General features: G+C 40.3%; 3 protein-coding genes across 3 annotated transcripts; 1 reads left to right on the top strand and 2 right to left on the bottom strand.

Moving 5' to 3' along the window:
- The first annotated feature begins 3 nt into the window (after positions 1–3).
- etnppl (ethanolamine-phosphate phospho-lyase) lies at positions 4–9,000 on the top strand. Its single transcript, XM_041030965.1, has 13 exons — positions 4–321; positions 738–856; positions 1,288–1,447; positions 2,905–2,979; positions 3,183–3,276; positions 4,978–5,094; positions 5,337–5,419; positions 5,658–5,883; positions 6,514–6,668; positions 6,872–6,961; positions 7,826–7,956; positions 8,117–8,187; positions 8,391–9,000. Exons 1-13 carry the CDS (start codon positions 263–265, stop codon positions 8,490–8,492), a joined length of 1,482 nt encoding a protein of 493 aa, XP_040886899.1. The 5' UTR covers positions 4–262; the 3' UTR covers positions 8,493–9,000.
- An 811-nt stretch (positions 9,001–9,811) lies between these two features.
- On the bottom strand, positions 9,812–11,596 carry ostc (oligosaccharyltransferase complex subunit). The gene is made up of 4 exons (XM_041030966.1): positions 11,383–11,596; positions 10,939–11,032; positions 10,612–10,809; positions 9,812–10,515 (listed from the first exon to the last, which is right to left on the bottom strand). Exons 1-4 carry the CDS (start codon positions 11,519–11,521, stop codon positions 10,497–10,499), a joined length of 450 nt encoding a protein of 149 aa, XP_040886900.1. The 5' UTR covers positions 11,522–11,596; the 3' UTR covers positions 9,812–10,496.
- Positions 11,597–12,457: 861 nt separating this feature from the next.
- Positions 12,458–15,137, bottom strand: rpl34 (ribosomal protein L34). The gene is made up of 5 exons (XM_041030709.1): positions 15,066–15,137; positions 14,532–14,603; positions 14,311–14,410; positions 12,751–12,854; positions 12,458–12,583 (listed from the first exon to the last, which is right to left on the bottom strand). Exons 2-5 carry the CDS (start codon positions 14,594–14,596, stop codon positions 12,499–12,501), a joined length of 354 nt encoding a protein of 117 aa, XP_040886643.1. The 5' UTR covers positions 14,597–14,603; positions 15,066–15,137; the 3' UTR covers positions 12,458–12,498.
- Positions 15,138–23,197: the final 8,060 nt, after the last annotated feature.

Raw genomic sequence — 23,197 nt, 5'->3', positions numbered from 1 at the left:
CAACCAGATCAGCCAGTGCCTTTACACGTCACTGTCCTCGAGGCACCTGCGAGTTGTCACAGCTGTAAAATGCCGTCTAGGTGGCAGCACGAGAGAGCTGCGCGAGCCGCTGCTCCGTCTGTTCCGTGAGTGTCTGTCTGTTTGTCTCTGAGCACGCGCGCGTGAGTATAAAGCCGGGTTATTTCTGCTCGAGCAGATGTAGCTCATCTCCCAGTCTGCGGGGAGGAAAGTGCGCGTCGTCCTGCAGCTGGTCAACATCAGGATGTCGGTGGAAAGATTTGAGAAAAAGAAGACGATAGACCTGAGGAAGAAGCACATTGGGTAAGATAACTGACATTTGATACGCCACAAAGTTTCCACAGAGGATGAGAGTTGTTGAAGTTAGTTTCTCCTGAAATCCGTATTTTACTGAAAACAGAATGTTCTCCTGCAAACAATGCAAAAATTTGTTTTCTAGACTTCTCTCTAGAGATACATATTAAATAGAAACTTTTTATACCGAAACAAACAACAAATTATTTTGGTATGTTTTTTAATGACTTAATACATTAGTAGCTAAGGAATTAATTCAGTTTTGTGCACTGTACTGTATTACAGTACAGTTACTTCTGAACTGTCCTGCTGTGCCCATGACTCATGACATAATTTTATTACCACTAAGCAACATAAAAACTGTTAAACCAGAGAGAAGGGCACACTTTGTACACATGCCAGTTTTAATTTGAACTCCTCTGCAGGCCTTCTTGTAAGATTTTCTTCAGCCATGACCCTCTGAAGATAGTGCGAGCCAAAGGCCAGTACATGTATGATGAAAAAGGACATCGCTACTTGGATTGCATCAACAATGTGGCTCATGGTAAACACACACATGCACACACAACGCAACATGAATGCAGATTTCATTTTAAACCATTTTTATATCATCACCTCCATCAGAAATTGAAAAACTACCACCATTCAAATGTAGAATCAAAGTTAGAGGTGTTATATTACAGGACTGGCTTTACAGCTTTACAAAGCAGACATGTAATGTACACCTAATTTAAAATGACTAAAGCAGCATGACTTGGAGAGACAGGAATGTAAAACACAATGTCTCCTGGTCGCCCACATTTAATACTCTTTAATTTCAGCATATAGCCTCTAGTTATGTGCCTTTAATATCAGTTGTCTTGGTGTGTTTTCTTCTGACCTCAAATTATAGCCAGATTCACTGTAAAGCATGTTCCTGTCCCGAACACGAGGGCCAGTTCCAATCCTGTGTGCATCCTTTCTTCTGTTTCTCAGTGGGCCACTGTCACCCAGATGTGGTGAAGGCAGGAGCTGAGCAGATGGAACTACTTAACACCAACTCACGTTTCTTGCATGACAACCTTGTACTTTACGCCCAGAGGCTGCAGGCCACACTGCCTGACAAGCTGTCTGTGTGCTACTTTGTCAACTCTGGGTATGTCTGCATGTTCTGGCACTCTTAAAACAACAAAAACAACATGAAGGAAGATTAGTCAGACATATATATGTTTTTTGGGTGTGGATCAGTGAGGATAATGAAAGAGTTACTGGAGACTAATTGACTGACAGATGCAATTAGCCTTTTGCTTCATGTTTCATATCTTCTGAACTGTAGCCTGAGGTATACTATCAGCATGAGGAGCAGTAAAGGTTGCTCTGGAGCACAGTTCACTGTAAGTTATAAGATAAAAGGGTCTAACATGCATATGTATCAGGTTTACTGTAATCAAGGGAAAACAACTAACATTTTTAGCAAGCAGTCGTCTAGTAAACTGGTATTTCAGGTGTAATACTGAGCCTAAACAAGGAACCTTAACACCACGTTGAAAGCTAAAAGTGAACGTCCCACATCAATATTCCTATTGTCTAATGTCTAGTCCTCCAAACAAAGGAAATATAGCGTAATATAATACAGAATAAACATTCTTAGCTTTGACACAGACATCCTTATACTGTTAGTCATCAAACTGGACCAGTCTGGCATGGTTACTTATTGACACCACTTGCTGCAGTTCTACTGCAGCGGGAACAGGAATTATCAGGTCTAGGGTAATAATGTTATACATAATGATCCATATACACTCAATACCAGACAGAGTATTTATCAGTCACAGGGAAATAAACGCCTTTAGAGAAGTTATAAAGATGACAAAACTAATCAAAGGTTTTTGAAGGTCTGTTCAAGAGCACAAAAGTGCACTTGGGTGCAATCTGATTGCACACTGAAGACAAGAGGACTACATGTCCACTTATCCAAATATGAGGTGTGTTTTTTTTGGTTTGGGCTCCTTAGTTCCACATAAGGGAAATCATAATACGACAGCATGCAACAAAATTTTACACAATATTGCAGTTTCAACTTAGTGGCGACAGTTTGGCGAAGGCGCTTTAAACTTGACAGTACCCCCATGCACAAAGCCAGGTCCATTAAGAAAGGGTTTACCACATTTTGGTGTGGAAGAACTTGAACTTCCTGCACAGAGCCCTGACTTCAATCCAACCCAACACACTTGGTATGAACTGGAACACAAGGCTTTGTCACCCACCATCAGTGCCCAACCTCACTTATGTTCTAAATGGGAGCAAATCCCTGCAGCCAGGTTCTAAAATCTTGTGGAAAAGACTGGCCAGAAGATGCGGTCAAAGCAGGAAAAACTAGCAAATGGGATGATGCATGATTATTTCATTATTAATCAGCTGAAGTTAGATTTTAACTCTTATTTTAATGACCAGTATTAATAAATAGGCGTCACCTCATATGCTGTTATACTGTAATGGAAAGCAAAACATGAAAATGTGTGTGTCTGACGTGCAAGCGATATCCATGGCTTCACCTGTGTATTCTGTGGTGACTGAGTAACTCAAAGTAACCCTTGCCCCTTTGAACTTCAGCTCAGAAGCCAATGACCTGGCCCTTCGACTAGCACGGCAGTACAGAGGCCACAAAGACATCATCACGTTGGACAAGTAAGTGCTTCTGCCCGATGATTGTTCGAAAACACCTGGTGCTGTGCCAGACCTCATGATAGTGAGGGGTGAAAGTCCTTTGATTTAGTGATTTTTCTATAATATTACACTTACAGCTTTGTCATCATATATCCAATGGTAATTTTAATAGTCCATGTGAATTGACTGATTTGGTCCGTGGCCTGTGTTTCCTTTGTTTGCAGTGCGTACCACGGCCACGTCTCATCGCTCATTGACATCAGTCCGTATAAGTTCCACCAGCTGTCAGACGCTGAACAGAATCAATTTGTGCATGTGGTGAGTGCTTTTTCTCCCCCTGTCTGCCTGCCTGCACACTATTAAAAAACCATGACTCAGCTTGCTCTTCTGGGCTTTGGCAGGCTACTGAGTATTCATACCTTGCAAGCACATGGATGCAAGTGTGTATGTGTGGATAAAAATGGAGAGACAGTAAGAGACAGAGGCATGAAATACAAGTACTACTTACTACAAATTCAACAGGGCAAGATGTAACCAAAGAGCTTTTGAAGGGACGCGTTTTACTGTTGGTGTCAGGGGCAAAAGTTTTAGTTTTCCCCTGAAAACACTTTCTTAATCACAGAGGACAGAGATAGCTCTAGCAATACAGCTGACAGGCATGTTATTATTTACCAAACAGCCTGATCCTACTGTGGTGCGTAGAGGAGCATCTCAAAAAAATGCACCAGCAGCTGCTGCACAACCATTAATTTAGATTCCTCTCAATTAAAAGTGTAAAGCACACAGCTACCTGCACAGTCTGTGCAATTCTACCTAAACTGTGCTTTGTTGAATCAGTGTAATTAGAAATCATGCGTTGCAATGTCAGTGTTCTGTTAACTGCCTCATGTTTAGGAAATTAGTTTCTGCTCTTGCTATCAGGCATTTGATTAATCTTCATGTTACTCCACATTATGTTTTGTTAGTAATCCAGTATTAAAGTATTAGCATGAAAGGACAATTCGGCACTTTAAATATTGGTCTAAGTGCTACCCCCTTAATGATGCCATCAGGGGGATATTTGGAGTGTGGCCTGACTCACTATTTGTTCAGTTATATGTTGGGAGCAGTTCGTAAGATGAGAGCATTTAATATCTAACTAACAGGAAAGGTCTAATGAAAGATGCTAGTGAGTCCCGTGATGAGAGTTGAAGTCCCCTGCCTTCATGTAAGTGCAATACTAAATTATTGGACTCCTTTTTTCCTCCCAAATGATATTTGATCACTAAACTTTTTTGTATGCTCTTATTTATGACAACTTTGAAGATAAAAACCATAGAAACTGTGTAGTGAATAAAAAGAGACAGTAAAATATACTGTATGTCCTGAGCCCTCACTGCTTTGTAGTTCTGTGTATACGGCCCTGTTCCTTCATATCATTAGTGTACTTTGACATGGCAGCTTGTGGAATACCCAGCTCTAGTGTTACATGCCAAAGGTGGGGCAAGTCTGTCAGTTTCGCCAGCTTGCATATTTTATTCATGATCCCCAGACACTAAGGAATCAAGCTGCGGCTCAGATGTTGGGAATTGAGGTCTTTGTTTACCCCTTCATGAAAAGATAAGAAAATTCTTGCTCTCAGTAATTTACTTGGCAGCTCTCAAAACAGCTACGTCTGCTTATCACATATGCTCACATAAATCTTCAGACGCACACAAGCCTAAATGCAAGAGTAAAGCCAAATGTTCGAACATATGCTGGACCAAAATGTTAAACATAAACATGCAAGACAGATAAGTTAGAGGGAGTTATGTTACATTCATACTCCACAAACTTGATTAATTTCATGGAACGCTATGTGAGAACAGTCAAATATTTGTAGACAGATTTGAGGCTGGTAACATTTTTCATGTCAAAAATCAAAATTCACCCAAAGCATAATTTTTCATTGTGAATGTGCTGCACTCCGTAGAACTGGGATGGAGCCTTGCTCTGTGAATCTGCTTTAACAATCATCTCAACCTCTTGCCTCCTAAACAGGCTCCGAGCCCAGATGTGTACAGAGGCAAATACAGAGCAGACCATCCTGATCCTGCAACAGCATATGCGGATGAAGTCAAAAATATAATAGACAACGTCCACAACAAAGGAAGCAAGGTAGAGTTTGTATCTAATCTCATTGTCTTATCAAATGTCACTCGAAGTGAGATCAACCTTACACTGCAGGATAATCTCAGGAATGTGTTTAACATACATGTATGTTATTAAATATTGCTCCCTGCTGATCATATAAAACATACAACTGTGCACTTTTTTCAAGTGAAGACACTGCCAAGAATGAGTTTACCAGTCTGGCTTTAGATTCATTGACCTGACCTGTTTTTTTTTCTCTTGCACAGGTTGCTGCTTTTATTGCAGAGTCATTGCAGAGTTGTGGCGGGCAGGTCATTCCCCCCAAGGGCTACTTCCAGCAAGTGGCAGCGTATGTACCCAAGAGATTCTTTCACGTTCAAATGTAGTACCTCAAAGTGCTTTTTAAACTAAGCACGATTTTGCATTAAAAAAAAATTACACACCCCAAAATATCATGTCTAGCAGCTGCACCATAATACAAAATATTAATGAATGTAATAAGATAAGATAATATGGCTTTTACCTAATTGGGTAACTGATTATCTGAGTCCACCTGCACACCCCTTGATTTTGCTGCCCCTCCACAGGCACGTCCGAAAGGCCGGGGGCGTTTTCATCGCTGATGAGGTCCAAGTGGGTTTTGGTCGCGTTGGCACCCACTTCTGGGCCTTCCAGCTTCAGGGAGAGGACTTTGTGCCTGACATTGTCACCATGGGAAAGCCTATTGGCAACGGTCACCCCATGTCATGCGTGGTGACGACAAGAGAGGTGGCAGAGGCCTTCGTGTCATCTGGAATGGAGTATTTCAATACAGTAAGAGGACTAAAATGAAATCTATAAGTAAAAAGTACATTTTTAATGACCTTTTTTTCAGTTATTATTTTAAAGGAATTATAAGAATTGGTAAATAACAAAGGCAGACTACAGAGGACACATCATATGATCTTTGCTCTCTGTCTCAAGTTGACCAGAAATGGCACTGACCTAACCTCATCCTTGACATAAAGTTCTAGCCCACATTTGCAAAGCATATCAACACATCTGTTTTCCACATTATGGGGAAGAAAACATTCTGTTCAAGCCAGCTTTTTTTTTTCATTCACATTCTCCGATTACAGTTATTTCCTGTGAAAGAAAAAGTAAGACTCCTCACTTGTCATTATTGAATGTATTCTCGGTTTGTTGCAGTTTGGATTTCTTCCATTCACACAAAATACAGTACTTGAGTGTGTTGGAGAAATAATTTGTCTTTTGGTCTGTGATCTGTTAAACACAAAAAACACTACACTGACTCTATGATAATGGAGGTTTGTAATTATTTAATACATCAAACTGCTTTTTGGCCGCGCTCTCAGTATACATAATATCCCAATGATTTCCCGGGTGGTGTGAACCTAACCTAGGTGTAATCTTTCCTCTCTGTGTGGGTTTTAAATTTCTCAGTTTGGCGGTAACCCAGTGTCGTGTGCCATCGGTCTGGCCGTCCTAGACGTGATTGTGAAAGAGGATCTCCAGGGTAATGCTCTGCGTGTGGGGCGATACCTGGCCAATCTGCTGGAAAAGCAGAAAGAGAGGCATCCACTGGTCGGAGACATCAGGTAACATGTAATTCAGTGACTGGACAATGAAACATACAGTAATTGTGGCGTCAACTGTTTCCAGTGACTAAACACTGTGGTTGTCAAAAATCTCAACATAAAAAGCTTAGTTTTTGGTATATATCTTCATGATCCATGATAATATATATGGAGAGAGCACGTGTTTCTGAGATCACTGAAACAAATGGTGTCCCATCATGCAGGGGTTGTGGCCTCTTTGTTGGGGTGGAGCTCGTGAGGGACAGGTTGAAGCTCACTCCTGCTACAGCAGAGGCTCAAGAAGTCATATATAAGTAAGTGTAAGTGTGAGAACTCAGATTAAAGTTTGATGTCATGTTACTAATTCAAAATACCATATTACGCAGCATTTTATGCATTCTCCAGCCTCTGTGATGAAAACTACAATTATGCCTCCACAACCATATCTTACCACAAACAGGCAATATCCTAAACACAAAGTTCCACTGGTGTTACGACAGCATTGAAGAACACTAATCTCATGTCTCACAGAAGGCTTATCAACTTGCGGTGGGATAATAAAGTGAGATAGTGCAAACTGCATCACATGCACTTTTGTGTATGATATATGGGAGTGAGAACTCATTATAGCTTCCTCCTCTAAATCTATTAATCATATTTCATGTTCACAAAGCGTTTCATGTGCAGCCTCTGAGAATACAAAGCTGCATATGATGCCATTTGTGATTATTATCATGACCTCAAACAATCTGAGTTGAACCTGAGATTTTACAGAATATTATTGAAACATGACCAATAACACACATTTATCAATATCAGACATTAGATTAAGGTTCAGTATCACCTGTTACAGTTTTAAGTGCAATGGGCTTTTTTCACAGCAGACATTTTGACTGATATTTTTTCCCAGCAGGAAAAGCACAGGTGTAATTAATAACACTCATTAAAGCTGAATCCACTGAAGTGTGTCTGCTATAGTGCATGCTGGCTCACTGCCCATGCTCACTGGACACTTGCATGGAACAGAGCCATCGTTAGTCTTATTAGTTCCACCTGTGCTCTTCCTGTTGTGACAAGTCAACATATCTACTGGGAAAAGGGCATTTTAAGTTACTCAGCTACCTTATTTAAACTTGTAAATGTCTACAGAGTGCAAAACCATTTATATTTCGTCCCAGGCTAAAGGAACAGCGCATCCTTCTTAGTGCTGACGGACCTCATCGCAACGTGCTCAAATTTAAACCCCCCATGTGCTTCACTACGGAGGACGCTGACCTGGTGGTGGAGAAAATCGACCACATTCTCACGGGTACTTAAAGTTTCCCCATCAGTGTTTTCTCTGTGGTGTTGTCAGTTGCTGGAACACGTCAGTGTCTTTCTGGCTTGTGCATTATTTAAAAAGATCAAGGTGTGTAATGTATCACTGAAAGAGCTTTCAGTCATGTGTGTTATTGTGTCTGTGTTTCCAGAACTTGAGGAAGCGTTAGGCTTGAAGTTGCCCAACATAGTGAAGACAGAGAATGAACGCAATAAAAGAAAGGTAAGTGTGACTTTACTGCATATCAAAACACACTCTTTCTAGTTTTTTGGACCAAAACATCTATTAAATCTTATCACATCTTTGCATGCGGAGGGCAAATTAAAAAAGACAAATTAGAGCTGTACAAAGGATCTCTAAATTTCAAACTTTTGAGTTTTGTTTTTATTTATTTCAACTTTATCTGTTCACAATTGCATCTCAAGCTGCCGACTGATGAAAATGGACACCAGTATCACAGTGGTTTAGTGCACAGCAAAGGAAGCAGTCAAGGAGTTCCTCAACAAACCAAACACCTCAAGATATAAAGCTTCTCATGAACTCAACACTTTCTCTTTCACATAGTTAAAGAACTGATAACACATCGTAAATTTTGGAGGTGACAGAATTCTGGGGGAAAAGTGCTTTAGCATTTGACATAATGAAAAATGTTTTATATTAATAATATAATAATGTACTGTACTTGTATGGGATTGCAATGTTTTCTCAGGTATTATTTTTAATTAAACAAAGAAATCAAAACACTTGTTTAGCATACATGTTTAATACAATTTTACGTTGGTGCTAAAACTTCCTCTAATTGTGCAGGTTACCATGCTGCATGAGCTGTGTATTTTTAAATTTTTGCCAACGTTCACTTGATTATGATCATCAGGGAGTCATGATTTTAATAAATCAAAATGTGTATATGTATATAAATCTTGTGATGGTGTCTCAGTGTTGCTTTTGCATTAAAATCCGGCTTTACTCACTGTGAACATTGCTCACTGTTGATGAAAGTCTGGAATACCTGTATGGACCTTTACACATGTTGTGGTGAGTCAGTCACGTTGCGTTAAATAAAATACTGAGACATTCTAACCTTGACTTCTGCCTTCGTGGAGGATCAGCTTGAATCAAGTGCATGTGGAATATATGTGAAAGCGACAGCCATTCTGAGTACAGGCCTCCTATCTTATTCTGCTCTGCCTCAACCAAACAAACATGGACACTGTTTGACAAGTCTGCAATTATTTACCAAAGTTCCCATGTTTTTTATTAACAGAGACTGGACGTGGTCCCCAAAAGCTATGAGTTTGTTACTTGTGTTAGAGTGCTCAGTCTGTGGATTTGTGTTTTGATAAGAACATAATGCTATCAATGGACTTCAATGATGTTTGAGGCTTGTAGATACTGCACTTGATGATGGCTGATATTTCCCTTTCTTTATATTTAAAGATGATGTAATTCCATTACTTCAATTCTTGCATGGGCTCATTCCAGTGCCCGTGATTTTATTCTGAGGTTAAAAATGCAGACTAAAAACCCCTAGTAATTTCTAATGTGAAATTTGAACCGCCCTTAAATATAGAAAGCAGTAATGATTACCATGACCAATTTATTTCCATCAAAACATTTTCCTGACTGAAAGCTCTGACTCTGAGGCTCTCCTTACTGTCCAGTGTTGTTTTGTTGATGGCTCTATGTTGCCACCTTCTGGAGGGTAAATTACATTGCTTATGTAGAATCCAAATTTCCCAGATAACTGTATGTAAACAGTCCCTGGTATAGGTTAACTGTATCCCTTCCAACAGTCATGTTACTCTTTGCCCAGTTTTGCCCCAGTACATACATGACTGCAAAGAGCTCTGAAAAGGAAGATTTATTTCATAACCTTGTACAAAAATGCAACTGTGACGCTTCAAGGCTTTCTCATCGACTTTTTAACAAAAACATATACACTTGCACATTATTCTGACCCTCCATTACGTGATTCACACAGTGCTAATCTTGATTTCAAAGCAATGGCTCCATCCCAACAGTGTCCAGTAACTTCCTTACATCCATTTTCTTCTCCAGTGACTGAGACATATTTCACCCACTGAAATGTACTTTGAGTTTCTCTCAGTGAATTGAAAATTAATAATTAATTTTGCAGTTTTCCTTGTTTTGTCAAGGAAATAGGACAAAATTGGTAATAATGATGTAACAGTACCTGAGGTCAATTTGGCAAAACAGGTAATGCATTAGTGTTAGATCTAACCTGACAAGAAGAGGTCTGCTAAAGAGACAATTTGCTGAACTAATTTGTTTGGAGCACTGGAGAAAAGAGGACAGGAAGTCACTGAATACTGATGAGACACAGCCAGTGATAGACTGTCAGTGCAGCCGAGTCTGATTTCTTCAGCAAGGTCAGTGCTTTCAGTCCTTAATGGTTGTTTATATCAAAAGCTTGAGTTTAACCATAATTTTATCTGAACTCCTGTTGGGCCCCCCCACATATTTAATGTCATATGTCCATCCGAATCTGTTGAAGTGTGCTGTCTGCATCTTTAGCCCATGAGGTATCCTCTGAAAAGACAAAAAGACATATTAGTAAAGACAGTTACACAACAACTCAAGCTTTTTTTAAATTTTTAAATTGGTGGGAAACATGTTCAGACTTACGGCAGCTTCATGCGCATGAACACTCTGGCCATGAAGAAGCTGAGGAGGACGCTGACGAAACCGATGAAGAGCAACAGGAAGCGGTTGAGTTTGGGAATGTTTGGTGCATTGGAGCGGTCCAGGATTATAAAGCCCAGACCTCCCATTGTGAAGAGGAAACTGGAAGCCAGTCCTTCCATAATGTACTGGCCATTTACTCTGGAAAACAAATGTGACTGCATTAGCTATGCTTTACTTGTGAAACTCATATTACTGCATCACTTGTATTGCTTTAAGTGTGTTGAGTTTTTTGAGATGCTTAATCCCACTGTGATATGACTGTCATACCTGTATGCCAAGAAGGCAACTGGCCGCTGGTGTCCATGCTCATCAGTCATTGAACCCACACTTGGTGGCTCTACAATAACATCGTAGATGATGCCTACAGTGTGGACAAAATTGTTTTGATTAGGCATCAATCAGACCACAACTCTACAAACCTACTTTAGAAATTGATCTTCAAATACTGCTGATAGACAATATTCACTTCTGCACTTCTGTCGCCTTCTGTTCGTGTTTGATGTTAGCATAGCAGGAGAGTTAGCCTCCCCTCTCGTATATTATTTGAGTACATACTAGAGCTAACGTTAGCAAGCTGACTTACAAACGCAACCAAATCCCACAATATTTAACATTACTTTAGCAGCACATAACGAGAATTGACACTAAATATTATGATGGTAAAGTTAGCACTCGAACCAGCTAGCTGCCCAGCGTTAGCTTAGCACTTACCTCCTGTGATGAGAAAGTAGGACACAATAACGACCGCGTACACAGTCATAGCCGACGGCATGTGCAGCCATGACGGTTTCTTCAGTTTTATGTTTGGACATTCAAGCACAGAAAACGGTATGCTGTATAAAGTCTCCATAGTTTGTAGAAATACTGCCTATCGCCGCAGTACAGCTGCTGCCGCCGGCTGAGATCCGTCTGTGCAGCGACTTTGTTGACGTGTCCCGGAAGTACATGTTTTTTTTTTTCCTCCAGTCTATTCGTTCCTCAGTGTTTGACTCATAGAGTTAATATTACTTTATTAAGCAGTAACGTCTAATTGATATTTATATATTTTTTAATATTGATATTTAGAGTTAATGCTTACACAGATTAACTTTTGGTCCATAAAACTGGCAAACTCTGACCTGACACAGTTAAAGAGAGTAGTTAATTAGTGTTAAGTGTTGGAAATGTCCACAGTCACCTTCTCACTCCAGTCTTCACTGTTTTCTTCCTGCTCTGATAATCACCAGATTATTATGTGACCAAAACATTGTTGTTCCCACTTTGACTCATTTTGCATGAATATTGAGTCCAGTGTTTTGTGTGTAAATGATTACTGTGGTTAATACTCCATTTTATTTCAAATTCAAAGTATACTCAGATCTCCAGCTTTTCAGTAATAACTCTGCATCATTATAGCAATAAGTAACCGTTCTCATGCTTTAATGTTGATTTCTCCCTATGCTGCAGATTTACAGAGTAATTTCTCCTAATGTAAATCAATAACTAAAATCATGTGGTAGTGGTACCATTACTTTTTAAATCTTCCATGCATCTTTGAAATGTGCTGGTAGTCCTCCAAGCTGATGTAATTGAAAAAACCCTATTGTATTCACCCAAATGTAAAACTGAATTCAAGAAGTGTAGTGATCATTTTGATACCTACCATGTTAACAATGTCCTTCCACTTTAAAATTGTAGGTTTTGCTCAACATACCTGTACTAAATAATAATTTAATCCTGACATGACTTTCAAAGATCAAACCAGTCATGGAACACCAAGACACTACAAATCACAGCAGGAAATGGATTTGTTTGTCATTTTTTATTGTGGCAATACAAATACACATTTTATTTAGATTTCTGGCTCTGTGCCTGGGCCTTGAGCACCTTGACGACGATCTTCTGCTCCTCAATCAGGAAAGCACGCTTGATCCTAAGAATAAAAGCAGGAGACAATTTTGACAAAATGCATTAGCCTTTCAGAACTGCTTTTTACTTGTTTTAACACTAACTGTTTTTGTCACTGTCTTTCTGTCAAAGAGTGGCATCATTCCAGCTTGTCAGCGAGGGTCAGGAGATGAAGGAGAATGTATCTCTCACCTGTCGCGCACACACTTAGCGCACATGGAGCCTCCGTAGGCCCTGCTGACGTGCTTCTTGGTCTTGGAGAGCCTCATCAGAACCTGAGGTCTAACAGCCCGAATCTGTAAGACAAAGAACACAGCCATGATGAGAACAGAGTAACTTTGATAATATGCATGCTGAAAAATACCCAGCTTCATGCTGTTCTCCATTTACACTTATTTTCAGTGGATCATGTACGAGCAATGTGAAGAGGCATCCGGCTACCATGGCAACAATGGTACCTTTATACTATTATGCTCCTAAATACATTTACTGCATTGATCTTATTTTGCCTGCAATCTCAAGAAAGTATGTCTCTGACTTTGACTTTCTGCTTGCAGGTGTAGAACACTACAGTGCAACCTAGGATTTGGGAATGGCCTTGAATTTCTCGTCCTCCCAATATTCTGATTTGACAACCAAAATAAGGCTTGTATGCCAGTGTTAGAAGATGAATCCACATATTGAGCTATGAGAACCTGTTCACTATTGGGCTAATAGGCAGGTTCCCTCTAATCTTGACAGTGCTTGTCCGTGAAACTGTTCTTCAGACTCAAGAGTGTGGAAATAAGATTTTGACCTGCTCACAAAATGCCATATCTGGGTACCTTCAGCCTCTGGATTTATTCTTTGCAATGTATGTTTCAACTCTTGTGCTTTTTAAAAATAAACTTCCAAACAAATTACCAAATTTCTGTCTAAGTATAAATCATTTAAATTTACATAAACTCCAGATCTAGCAAGAGCGTGTGAATTAGCATTACAACCAACTTCACCATCAGTCACCTAAAATAATACCTGTCTACAAACGTACATAAAATTGTGTTTTAAGATTACTTGGGATGCTTTCAGTCCCACGGCAGCACAAACAAAATTACTCCAGCCTGTAACTTTAAGGATGGGATGCAACAACATCCATAAAGCAACAGAAAACACCACATAACAATTTCCTCCATCTGTGGAGGCTTGTGCTGATAATGTATTTTGGGGGGGGTAAAATTATGCAGATGACAGCTAAAAGTTGATGAATCTGGCACTGCGTACAAAGGATTAATGGCCCTTGTAAATTTAACTTGATTTTGTGAGCACTAATGCATCTATTTTACATTTTGCTGATGAGTAACAGCAACTTTCCAGACAAATCCTGGAGACTGGAGCAGCAATTCAAGCAGCAACCAGTGTCTACAGGGCTGGCAGCAAGGTCATCCATCCCATATACTTAGTGCCTGCTCACCTCCAATAGAAATTCCTCTTTTGGATTACAAAATAATTTATAATTCAGTAATATCATCAAAAGACTGACAGAGAAACTAAATCTCTTAACTACAGCATCAGATAGAATTAACTGGAATTGTAATAATTGTCCAGAAAAAAACAACCACCATGTCATAGCTAGCACTAATATAACTGATGGATGTCAATATTCAGACACAAAAGCCACACAGATCTCAAAAAAACACATCAATCATTCAGTGTCCTCACTTACACACCAGGGAAAGCAAGGACCTTTCCCCAAAATACAATGGCTGTACTTACTCCACGCAGTCTTCCTGGGCAGATGCCACATGCTGACTTGGGGGCTTTGCCAACCTTCTTGGTGTACAGGTACACAATTCGGTTACCTGGTGTCCGAGACCTGCGGGACAACGCGGGAAACACGATTAGATGTGACACTTGCACAGCATTTGTAAAGTACAATGACATCTCCAGCTTCACAAGCACACAGCATCACAGTCGCTCACTAAAAGCCCACTTACAGTCTGGTTTTGTTGGAGGCGGTGTTGTAGGACAACCTACGACGGTAAGTCAGGCGCTGCACCATCTTGAAGCTGCAAACAGACAAAATGGTTAAATTTAGAACATGATGCTAGGATGCTAATCCTGCTAGCCATGCTACCGATGTTACTGCCCGAGATGTTTGTTACAGTGACTATACTGAGCGATACTGATAAAAACATTAGCCTGACTTAGTTTAATGACCGTTTTATCTCAGAGCAATATTGTCTGCAGCTTAACAATATGTAAAAACACCAATTATCAACGCAGTTGCTAACTACAGCGAGTCTACCAGTCAGTTCAGTGTTGAGACAGCGGCCTCTCAGGGGCCAAAGAGCGGCATGATAAAAATGTCCCAAAAACCCTCCATCTGCTTCAATTATCACATCGTCTTATACAGAGAGTTATTCTTAGTATTATCTTCACTTTAAATCTACCACATTTGCTTCTAAAACGTAGGATTGAAGTGGATTATTAAACCATAATGTTTCAGAGGAAAGCAGGAGCCGCCATACCTGCTGTCGCCGTAACCGGAAGAGGAAGGAGCCAGGCGCGTGTGAAAGGTTAAAGTTCCTCCATGCCGGCTGTTCCAGACTGCTGCTCCCTGCTTATTCCGCCCCCTGCTGGTGCTTGGTTTTTACTACACACTGAGGCTGAGGTAAGACACAGAATTTCCTTGCTAGAATCACAACAAATTAAGCAAAGACTGTTTAATCTAAATAATTAATAACGTGTGACAGATGAGGAAAAGTGATAAACCTCGATGACACATACCGTCTGAACAATGAACAAAATCTATTTGAAACAACTGGCAGTAACCTAAATGTTAAAAAGTAAAATTATATTTTCTGAAGTATAATTTCATTTGAATTAAAATGACACATGCTTATAAAAGTAACATATACTTTCCCCCACTGATTATTTTCAAGGCTCAATTACATACAGGCACACCTTGATGGATCAGGACCCAAATTAATGTGATTGGCTGCACTTGTGTTTTTCCTGCCTGACAAGTTAAAATGTTAAACATGAAAAATGTCTGTTAGGAGTTTATGCTGCCAAGTGCTCAACTGTTCCCACCCATTTCTACAAGCAAGAAACAATGGAAGTGACTCCAAAAGGTATGTACTTTAAAGACAATGAGTAAGTTATACAGTAGATGGCAGCAGTGCTGTGTATATGTGCTGCTGTGTATATGTGCTACTTGTAGATGCCTGACAGGTTAAAACAATTGTACACTGAGATTGAATTCTGTGCTCAGCCTTGGGACTGCAATGCAAATATGATATTATACTACAGTAAACATTCCTTTAATGAGAATGTTTACTTCCACGTTCTGTAATTGTTAACATAATTTTAAACACATTTTGTTTTTTAAGCTTGCAAAGGATCCTGGAGCAAAAATCCCTTTAACTGACATTTTGTAGTTTGACAAATCTTACACACTACTTATAAAAGAACTGAATTAAAATTCTAGATTTCTATTTTTCAAGTGTGAAAAAAATTATTGTTTAGCAAGATTAGTTAAATCTACAAGGAGTGCATCAATGACTTTGAAAATGTATTTATAAAACATAAAGTTCATGCCATGCATGCTGAGATACAGAATCCAGGTACTACTATCTGCAGCCTACACACTGAATATCTAAAAATGAGCGAAACAGCTCAAAATGTCTCCCAATCAAAGAGGTGCTGTGTCACAAACAGACATTTGCCAAGCTCAGCCAACAGATGGTGAGCTTGGCATCCTTTTAGATGAAGCATTTGGCAAAGGCAAAGTTCAGTGACAACACAAGGCTCTGTACAGTGTGTTGGCACATTATGCATCCGTTTTAATGGCATGAAACTGTCTGGTTTTATGCTTAACTCAGTCACAGCTCCTTACGGGCTGGATTTGGTTTTCACAGTAAGAAGTTAATTATTTTACAGGACAGATAGAAATGTTGTTTCATTATTAAACATATGATTGATGTTTGAAATTCTGTAATACTTTAATGCTTTAAAAATAAATGTGTGTTTGCATTAGTGATTAAACGTTTTGGTTTTCAGAGAGACAAAAGTCTTGTGTGTAGTCTAGATTATATGTGAGAGACATGTATTATCAGTTTCCAAGTTTTTAATACCTGGTATTGTCTGAAAAAGCCCATTTGTAGGGTTGTTACGCATATGAGCCAGAATTCATTGTGGTACCTGGTGAGTTTCTTCCTGATCATTATCATACCTGCAACTGATCAATCTTAGCCTTTGTTTTACATTTCTGGAGTTCACAGCAGAAAGAACTGGCCATCTTTTGTGTGTGTGTGTGTGTGTGTGTGTGTGTGTGTGTCAGCTGGTGACACACATTAATACAAACATGCATAGCCCTCACCGCCCTCCTACACAAAATGTCAATTGTTTTTATTTTTTGATTGCAAACTTTGTATTACTGATGACCTCTGCAGGTCGAAGCTTGTTCTACATGATCTGTTAAGGGATTGATTTGATTAAGTCCAGATGTGACGTGACCTGGGATTAACCTGTTCTTCATGAGAGGTCTCTTACAAAGGGTGCCAAGGAGATTTGCACCAACTCCAAGGGACACTGAGGCGCATACACACACACACAAACACACACACACACATCCAAATAATTAGTAACATCTGCAGGCACTCTCTTAATCTTGTCAAAAGTAATTATTTTAGAAAACTGCAAGTCAATGGAATGTTTAATTTAGAGTTTAATCCAACAAAATATCCATAAATTCATGATGCTTAGATAATCTGAAAGGACTTTCTGCTTTACATTTTGAGGATGCCCAAATCCCCTCCCTCTCAATCAGTCCTGACTAGTCAAAGATGAACCATTTCACCTTAAGTGCACTTGATTATGCAAGCCTCTCCAACCCCCCCTCTCCACATCTCCTTGGGCCTTCTGTGTAATCTGCTGAGATTTAAACCTGCTGCTCCTGTTTAATAAATCCACTGCGATTAAAATAGGATTACAGCTCTGCTTTCGCTTTCCTAATGACATCAGAGCATGAAACATTTTTCGACTTTTTTTTTTTTTTTTTTTCAGTTGTTGGGTTTTTGCTCTAGCTCACTCATTCCTCCCTCTTGCTTGTGGCCATAACCAGACAGGCAGCAATGATTTTCAACTTCTTCCCCTTCCAAAAACTCATCCCTGCAGCCCAGCAGGTCAGCCCATCTGTGGGTCTGTTGACATAAGGATTAACCTTATAATGCAGAACACATCCTGTATCAATGCTGTGCTTCATCACATCAGACTCCTCAATGACAGATAACAACCAAAGAATATATGCTGCAGTTTCAAGTTCTTGTTTGCTTGATTCTTGAAACCCTCACACACATCAGCCCTCCCCTCTTTAAATGTAACTGTCTGATCATTGCTTTGAGGCCACATCTCATGGATGTAAAGCCATGAAGTATTAAACATCATATCCAGCTACCAAAGGTCATAAGGACACACTGTACATGTTGTCCCTCCTGCTTTTAGTCATGTAAAATGAGAGTGAGCAGATCAATATGACTCTTTTGTCCTGTTTGTCCTTCCATAGCATTGTCCTGCAATGGTTAAATGCTGTGAGGTCACAAAAGGCAAAGATTGATTGGATTTTTACTTCAGCAAAGCTCATGACCCCAGCAGAGAAATCTATTTAAGATAATGTATTCTACTTTAATACTCAATAGCTTAACAGCTTTCAGCCAAACAGAAAACGGTGACTTCTATTCTGTAGTTTCTGCAGAACGTTCAGTGTTTACTGATGATATATAAGGCACAAAGAGGTGATCAAGTTTTTAATTATTCCCTGTTTGGCATCCTGACAGAGTCTTAAACACTCTCAAACCTACCTTGGCCAAAATACACTAATATCCCTTCCTACAACAAATTAAAGTTCCGCTATGTTCTAGACAGTAGTGGCAGGTTCTTCACCCGTGAACAGTTGATGGAAAAAGATTTATTCTCTGCACTTTAAATTTTCAGGTCTCTTCAAAATTACCTGGGTTTCCAGTGGTTGTTTGGACTTATTACCTCTGTGTTTCTAAAGTCCTGGCTGCGCTATATGTTCACATGGACCACCAGTTAAAGCAGGGTCTCACTTTCACACTGTGTGCTCGTACCTAATCAGCTCCAGCACTTAGTGATCAGTCCTGCCTGTGGATTATCAATTCATTAATCTCTTTAGAGCCACTAGTGCTAAAATGATTATTTCCATCCACCCCCTGTTTTTAGATAAAATGGGCTCTCCCATGTTGTCTTTGAAGACTCATGGTTTTGTGTTATAACTCAGAGGCAGACCATTTGTCTTTTGGAATACATTTACTCAGCCATTTTAAGAGCCTCATTGATTCAGTGTTTACTATCTGAGCATCCCATTGGTGCCTGTGCCCAGTTTGTTTTGCTGACCGCATTTTCCTAAGGGGCAGGTGGTCTGTGCAAGCCTCTTTGTACAGACTTGTGGGGGGGTTGCTAATATGAGGCTTCCAGCATCTAATCCAGAGCAAGTCTCTTAGAACAGTCTCTTATCTTGAGAGTTTTCAGTTTCACTGTTTTCCTCAAATACAGGACCTAAAAGCTTCTGGTGTTAGCTGTTAGTGAAAATTGCTTGTTTTATAGAGCTAATTCAATACATTGCTTCAGTCAATTGTCCTTCCCTCTTCACCGGAAAAACTTGCTTGGTTATCATCACCCTGTCTATCCCCCACTGCCCCTGCCCCATTGCTGACAAATCCATACAACTATGTGGGACACAAAGGCTTGGATTTAGCTGCCGGGCCAAAGCGAGGGTGGGCCGGGTGGGGGGCAGGGCCAGCATGGAAATTTCTGTTGTTTTTGTCAGAGCACAGATCTCAAACAAATCAAAACAAATGCCACCGTCTCCCCTCCAAACTCCCTTCCTCCCCACCACAACCCACATGACCGGTGACCAGTCATCACTTTTATGCTGGAAATGCTGCCAGATCAGGAGCAGCCAGTGCGGTGGCGTGGAGGAGAGGCTTGTGTAGGCACCGGGGGCCATTGTTGAAAAAGAGCTGACAGCCTAGATGGGATCTCATTTGATAGGCAAAAATAATGACAGATCTAACTTGAAAAGCGGGGGTCACAGGCTTGGAGTTTATGATGATGATGTGTATGGATCAGATGCCTGAGCTCATGCTGCTAATCATATCATATCAAACCTGTCAGATGCTGTGACAGCCCAGCCACTGAGAACAGGTTTATTGCATAGTTAAAAAAAAATACCTGAAATCAATCCTAACCTCAATTTTAGCATTTTAATATTTGTCAGGCACCAAAAATTCTGGATCCTGTTTCCCATGATGCAACTCAAGTGCACCTGTATAAGTAGGCTCCTGTTGTCCTCTTAATTCCCCCCCTTTTTTTTTTTTTTGGGAAGGCTGAAGACGTACTCTTTGTGAACAGTAAACTGAACTTCATGTGTAAATCTGAAACAATGCCACTCAATCCTTCAAAATGACAGATGGGTCAGTGGCAAAAACCCTGCCCCACAGCTCAGTCTTATCATACCCAATCATCTGATCGATGTAGCCTACTTATGTGTTCATTCACCAATCAGATCCTCATTATAATCAGCTTGACAGCAGCCACCAGTTTGTTCTTGTGGAATAAGTTGGGACTGGTGGGTGAGGAAGCCCAGTGGCGATATATCCACTACGAAAACCAATGTATTATGGATGAAGTGGGGCAATCAAACTCAATCACTCTGCAACAGAATGAATAGTCTTCTGGGCTTTTGGGTGTGACAGCACTCCACGTGGAGGCATTTTGTTCCTGTTGGAGGGAAACATAATTGTCATTATGTTATGGAAGTTAAATCTTCATGGTTAAAGGGGTAGTTTGACATTTTGGAAATTATACTATTCACTTTCTTGTCCAAAGTTAGATTGATACTGCTCTCAAATCTGAAAAGGAAGTTACAGCAAGCAGCCAGTAAGCTCAGCTCAGCTAAGGACATTTATTTTTATACCAAGAACTACAACTACAAAATCAGCTAATTTAACAAAATGGACAGTAATCACAATATATCTGGCTATTGATAATCTGGCATATCTCAAGTTGATGCTGTTGGCCTCTGTGTTTCCTGTTAGGTAACAAGACGCAGCTACAGTGGGGAGAAGAGGAGAGCAGAGGAGAGGGGGCAATCAACGAGGTCAGTGAATCATGATTTATTATACAGCACCAGGCCATTAGTGTCACACATACTTTGTCATACTGTGCAGAGATTGCTTGTCTACGTTTGTCCGCCAGGGTTTGACCTGTTGACTAATGCTAAGTTGTTGGGAGGGGGGGCTTTATTTGACATTAGCGGAAACATTGCAACCCAGGGGGGCTGTAGGGATGATGAGTCAGATGAAGGCTTGGTGATGTGGACATTTTCAAAATGAAGGAAACTGGCACATAGTTGTGTACCCTTTTTGACCTTTACTAATCCACCGGTACTGTAAAATACCAATAAATGTAAAGAAATAGATAAAATTAGAGGTTAAGGTTCAACGTTTTGGGAGATGGATGAGAAAATGTGCAAAAAATGAATTTTTGGAGGACTGCAGGAAAGTCACTGCACCCACAAAAGAAACAGTCCCACATAACCCAATGTAAACCCGCGAATTGTCTGTTTTACACTTTGGGTTTGTTCAGTGATTAAATTAGTGAACTTCAGTTATTTTTTGTTTTGCTTGCACAGAGCCTGGCTGTCTGTTCCTGTTTCCAGTCTTTAGGCTAAGCTAAGCTAACTGGCTGCTGATTACAGCTTCATAATGAACATAATGATATGATAGTGATTTTTCCAAAATACATTTTTAAAAATCACTCCAAATATTATACTCTATTTTACAAGTGTAAAGATGTATAATTTGTAGGTTATGTGGGGAAAAAATGATGCTGCACATTGCAGCATAACCTTCAAATGACCCAAGGCGGGGGCTACACATACATCAGCTGCTGAGCTGAAGCACATCCACCTGTTCCGTCATCAGAGGAATAAAAAAATAAATTAAAAAAAAAATCTGTGGAAATAGTGCCTTTGCCGTGTAACCACGGCAACTCCTCCCTCAAAATGCAACATCACCAAAGCCCCCACCGCGTGAACTGAGCAGGAAAGGATGCGCTGTCTGCCGCTTACCTGGCTTTATTAATAAACCACCCGCTTCACGTGGTTAGCCCAGCCCAGCACAATATTCTGCTACACTGGCAAGGTATTTTCGACCGGGTGATTTTTTTTCCTCTCTCATCCGAGACGGGAAGGATGCTGCTGCTGTTGCTGCTGCTGTAAGGGAGAGAGGTGAGCGCAGTTGGAGAAGCAGGGTGGGTTTTTTTCCCCCTCTTCCTCCAAAGCTCCTCCTCTGTCGTCGGAGAGCGGAGACTGGTCACATTTTGCTCAATGAGAGCAAGAGGGCACCGGAGAGGATTTCCTAATTTCAACCTGCTGCTGTGCTGTGCGGCTGTTTTCTCGCCTCTGTTAAAGGTAAGGCATGACACAGTCTGCAGCCTCTCCACGCGTCATGCGCCTCGCCAGGGAAACTAATGATGGGCTCTTTTGGTCGGGCATGACGGTTCGCTGTTTGTTGTGTGGCGATACCGCCGTGAAAGGGCGAAGGCATTACTGAAGGGCAGACAGGGAGAAGAGTTGTCAGTGGAAGCTCATACAAGCCGCTGCAGCTTGAAAGGCAGCAGGCTGTGCGTCGCTGAAAAGTCAAACAGGACAGGATGCGTGTTTCTATCCGCTTTCACCTGAGCAGCAGCGTCATAGCCGTTCACCCGTTTTTCCCCTGACTGCAGCCAAGTGGTGTCCGTTAACCGTCGGCCTTCACATTTCGTGATAATTTGCCAGGTAAAAACAGCAGGTTTCACGTTTTGAATGCGAGTTGTCGGTCCAGCATCTTCATGGGTAGAATACTGAAAACTGTCAAAGCAGCATCAGGCAGAATCATCTGCCCATAGTACAAGTTTTTAGTGTCTGTTTGTGTCTCTTGTGGTTTCAATTTCTCGTTAATTAGGCTGTGTGAAATTGTAAATTCCTATATTTAAAGCCACTGGATTCGCTGAATAGTATGCAGCTAATGTGAGTCTGTTAAGGCCATTTAATGATCGCACATCTCAGTTAAGTGAAATGTAAGAGGATGAGGGGAACTGTCGGCAGATTTAAGCTGTTGTAAATTCTTGATTTATTTCTTTTTTCATATGATACAGAGTTTTACTTCAGTGTGCTGAGAGCCAATGACAATACTGGAACCATGGGATGATTTTAAAACACTCGAAATTATGCATTAAATATGCATTTTATGCTCAGTATGTCCGCATTCCTCATGTAACAGGAAATTTCCTCTTTAATATTTGACCAAATATCCACATGGATCTTTTTTTTTTTTTTTTTTTTTTTTTTGGGCAGTGGTCAGAAGTGAAATGGTCCTGATTTGTAACCAGCTCTTCTGCAGCTACACTCATGATTATTGGTTAATTTAGCCCTTTTCATTTTTATTTTTTTCATGTACTTAACGAAATGTTTGGAATTGCACAAGTTATGCTGTTATAGTTGCAATATTATGAAAAAGCAGCAAATGTTCACATTTGAGAATCTGTATAAATGAAGTGTTTTATGTGACAGATGACAATTATCAAAACTGATTAA

The sequence above is a fragment of the Toxotes jaculatrix genome, chromosome 23, assembly GCF_017976425.1.
Source record: "Toxotes jaculatrix isolate fToxJac2 chromosome 23, fToxJac2.pri, whole genome shotgun sequence".
NCBI lineage: Eukaryota > Metazoa > Chordata > Actinopteri > Toxotidae > Toxotes > Toxotes jaculatrix.
Note: the sequence above shows the minus strand (reverse complement) of the source record. Positions and strands in the feature narration are given on the sequence as shown.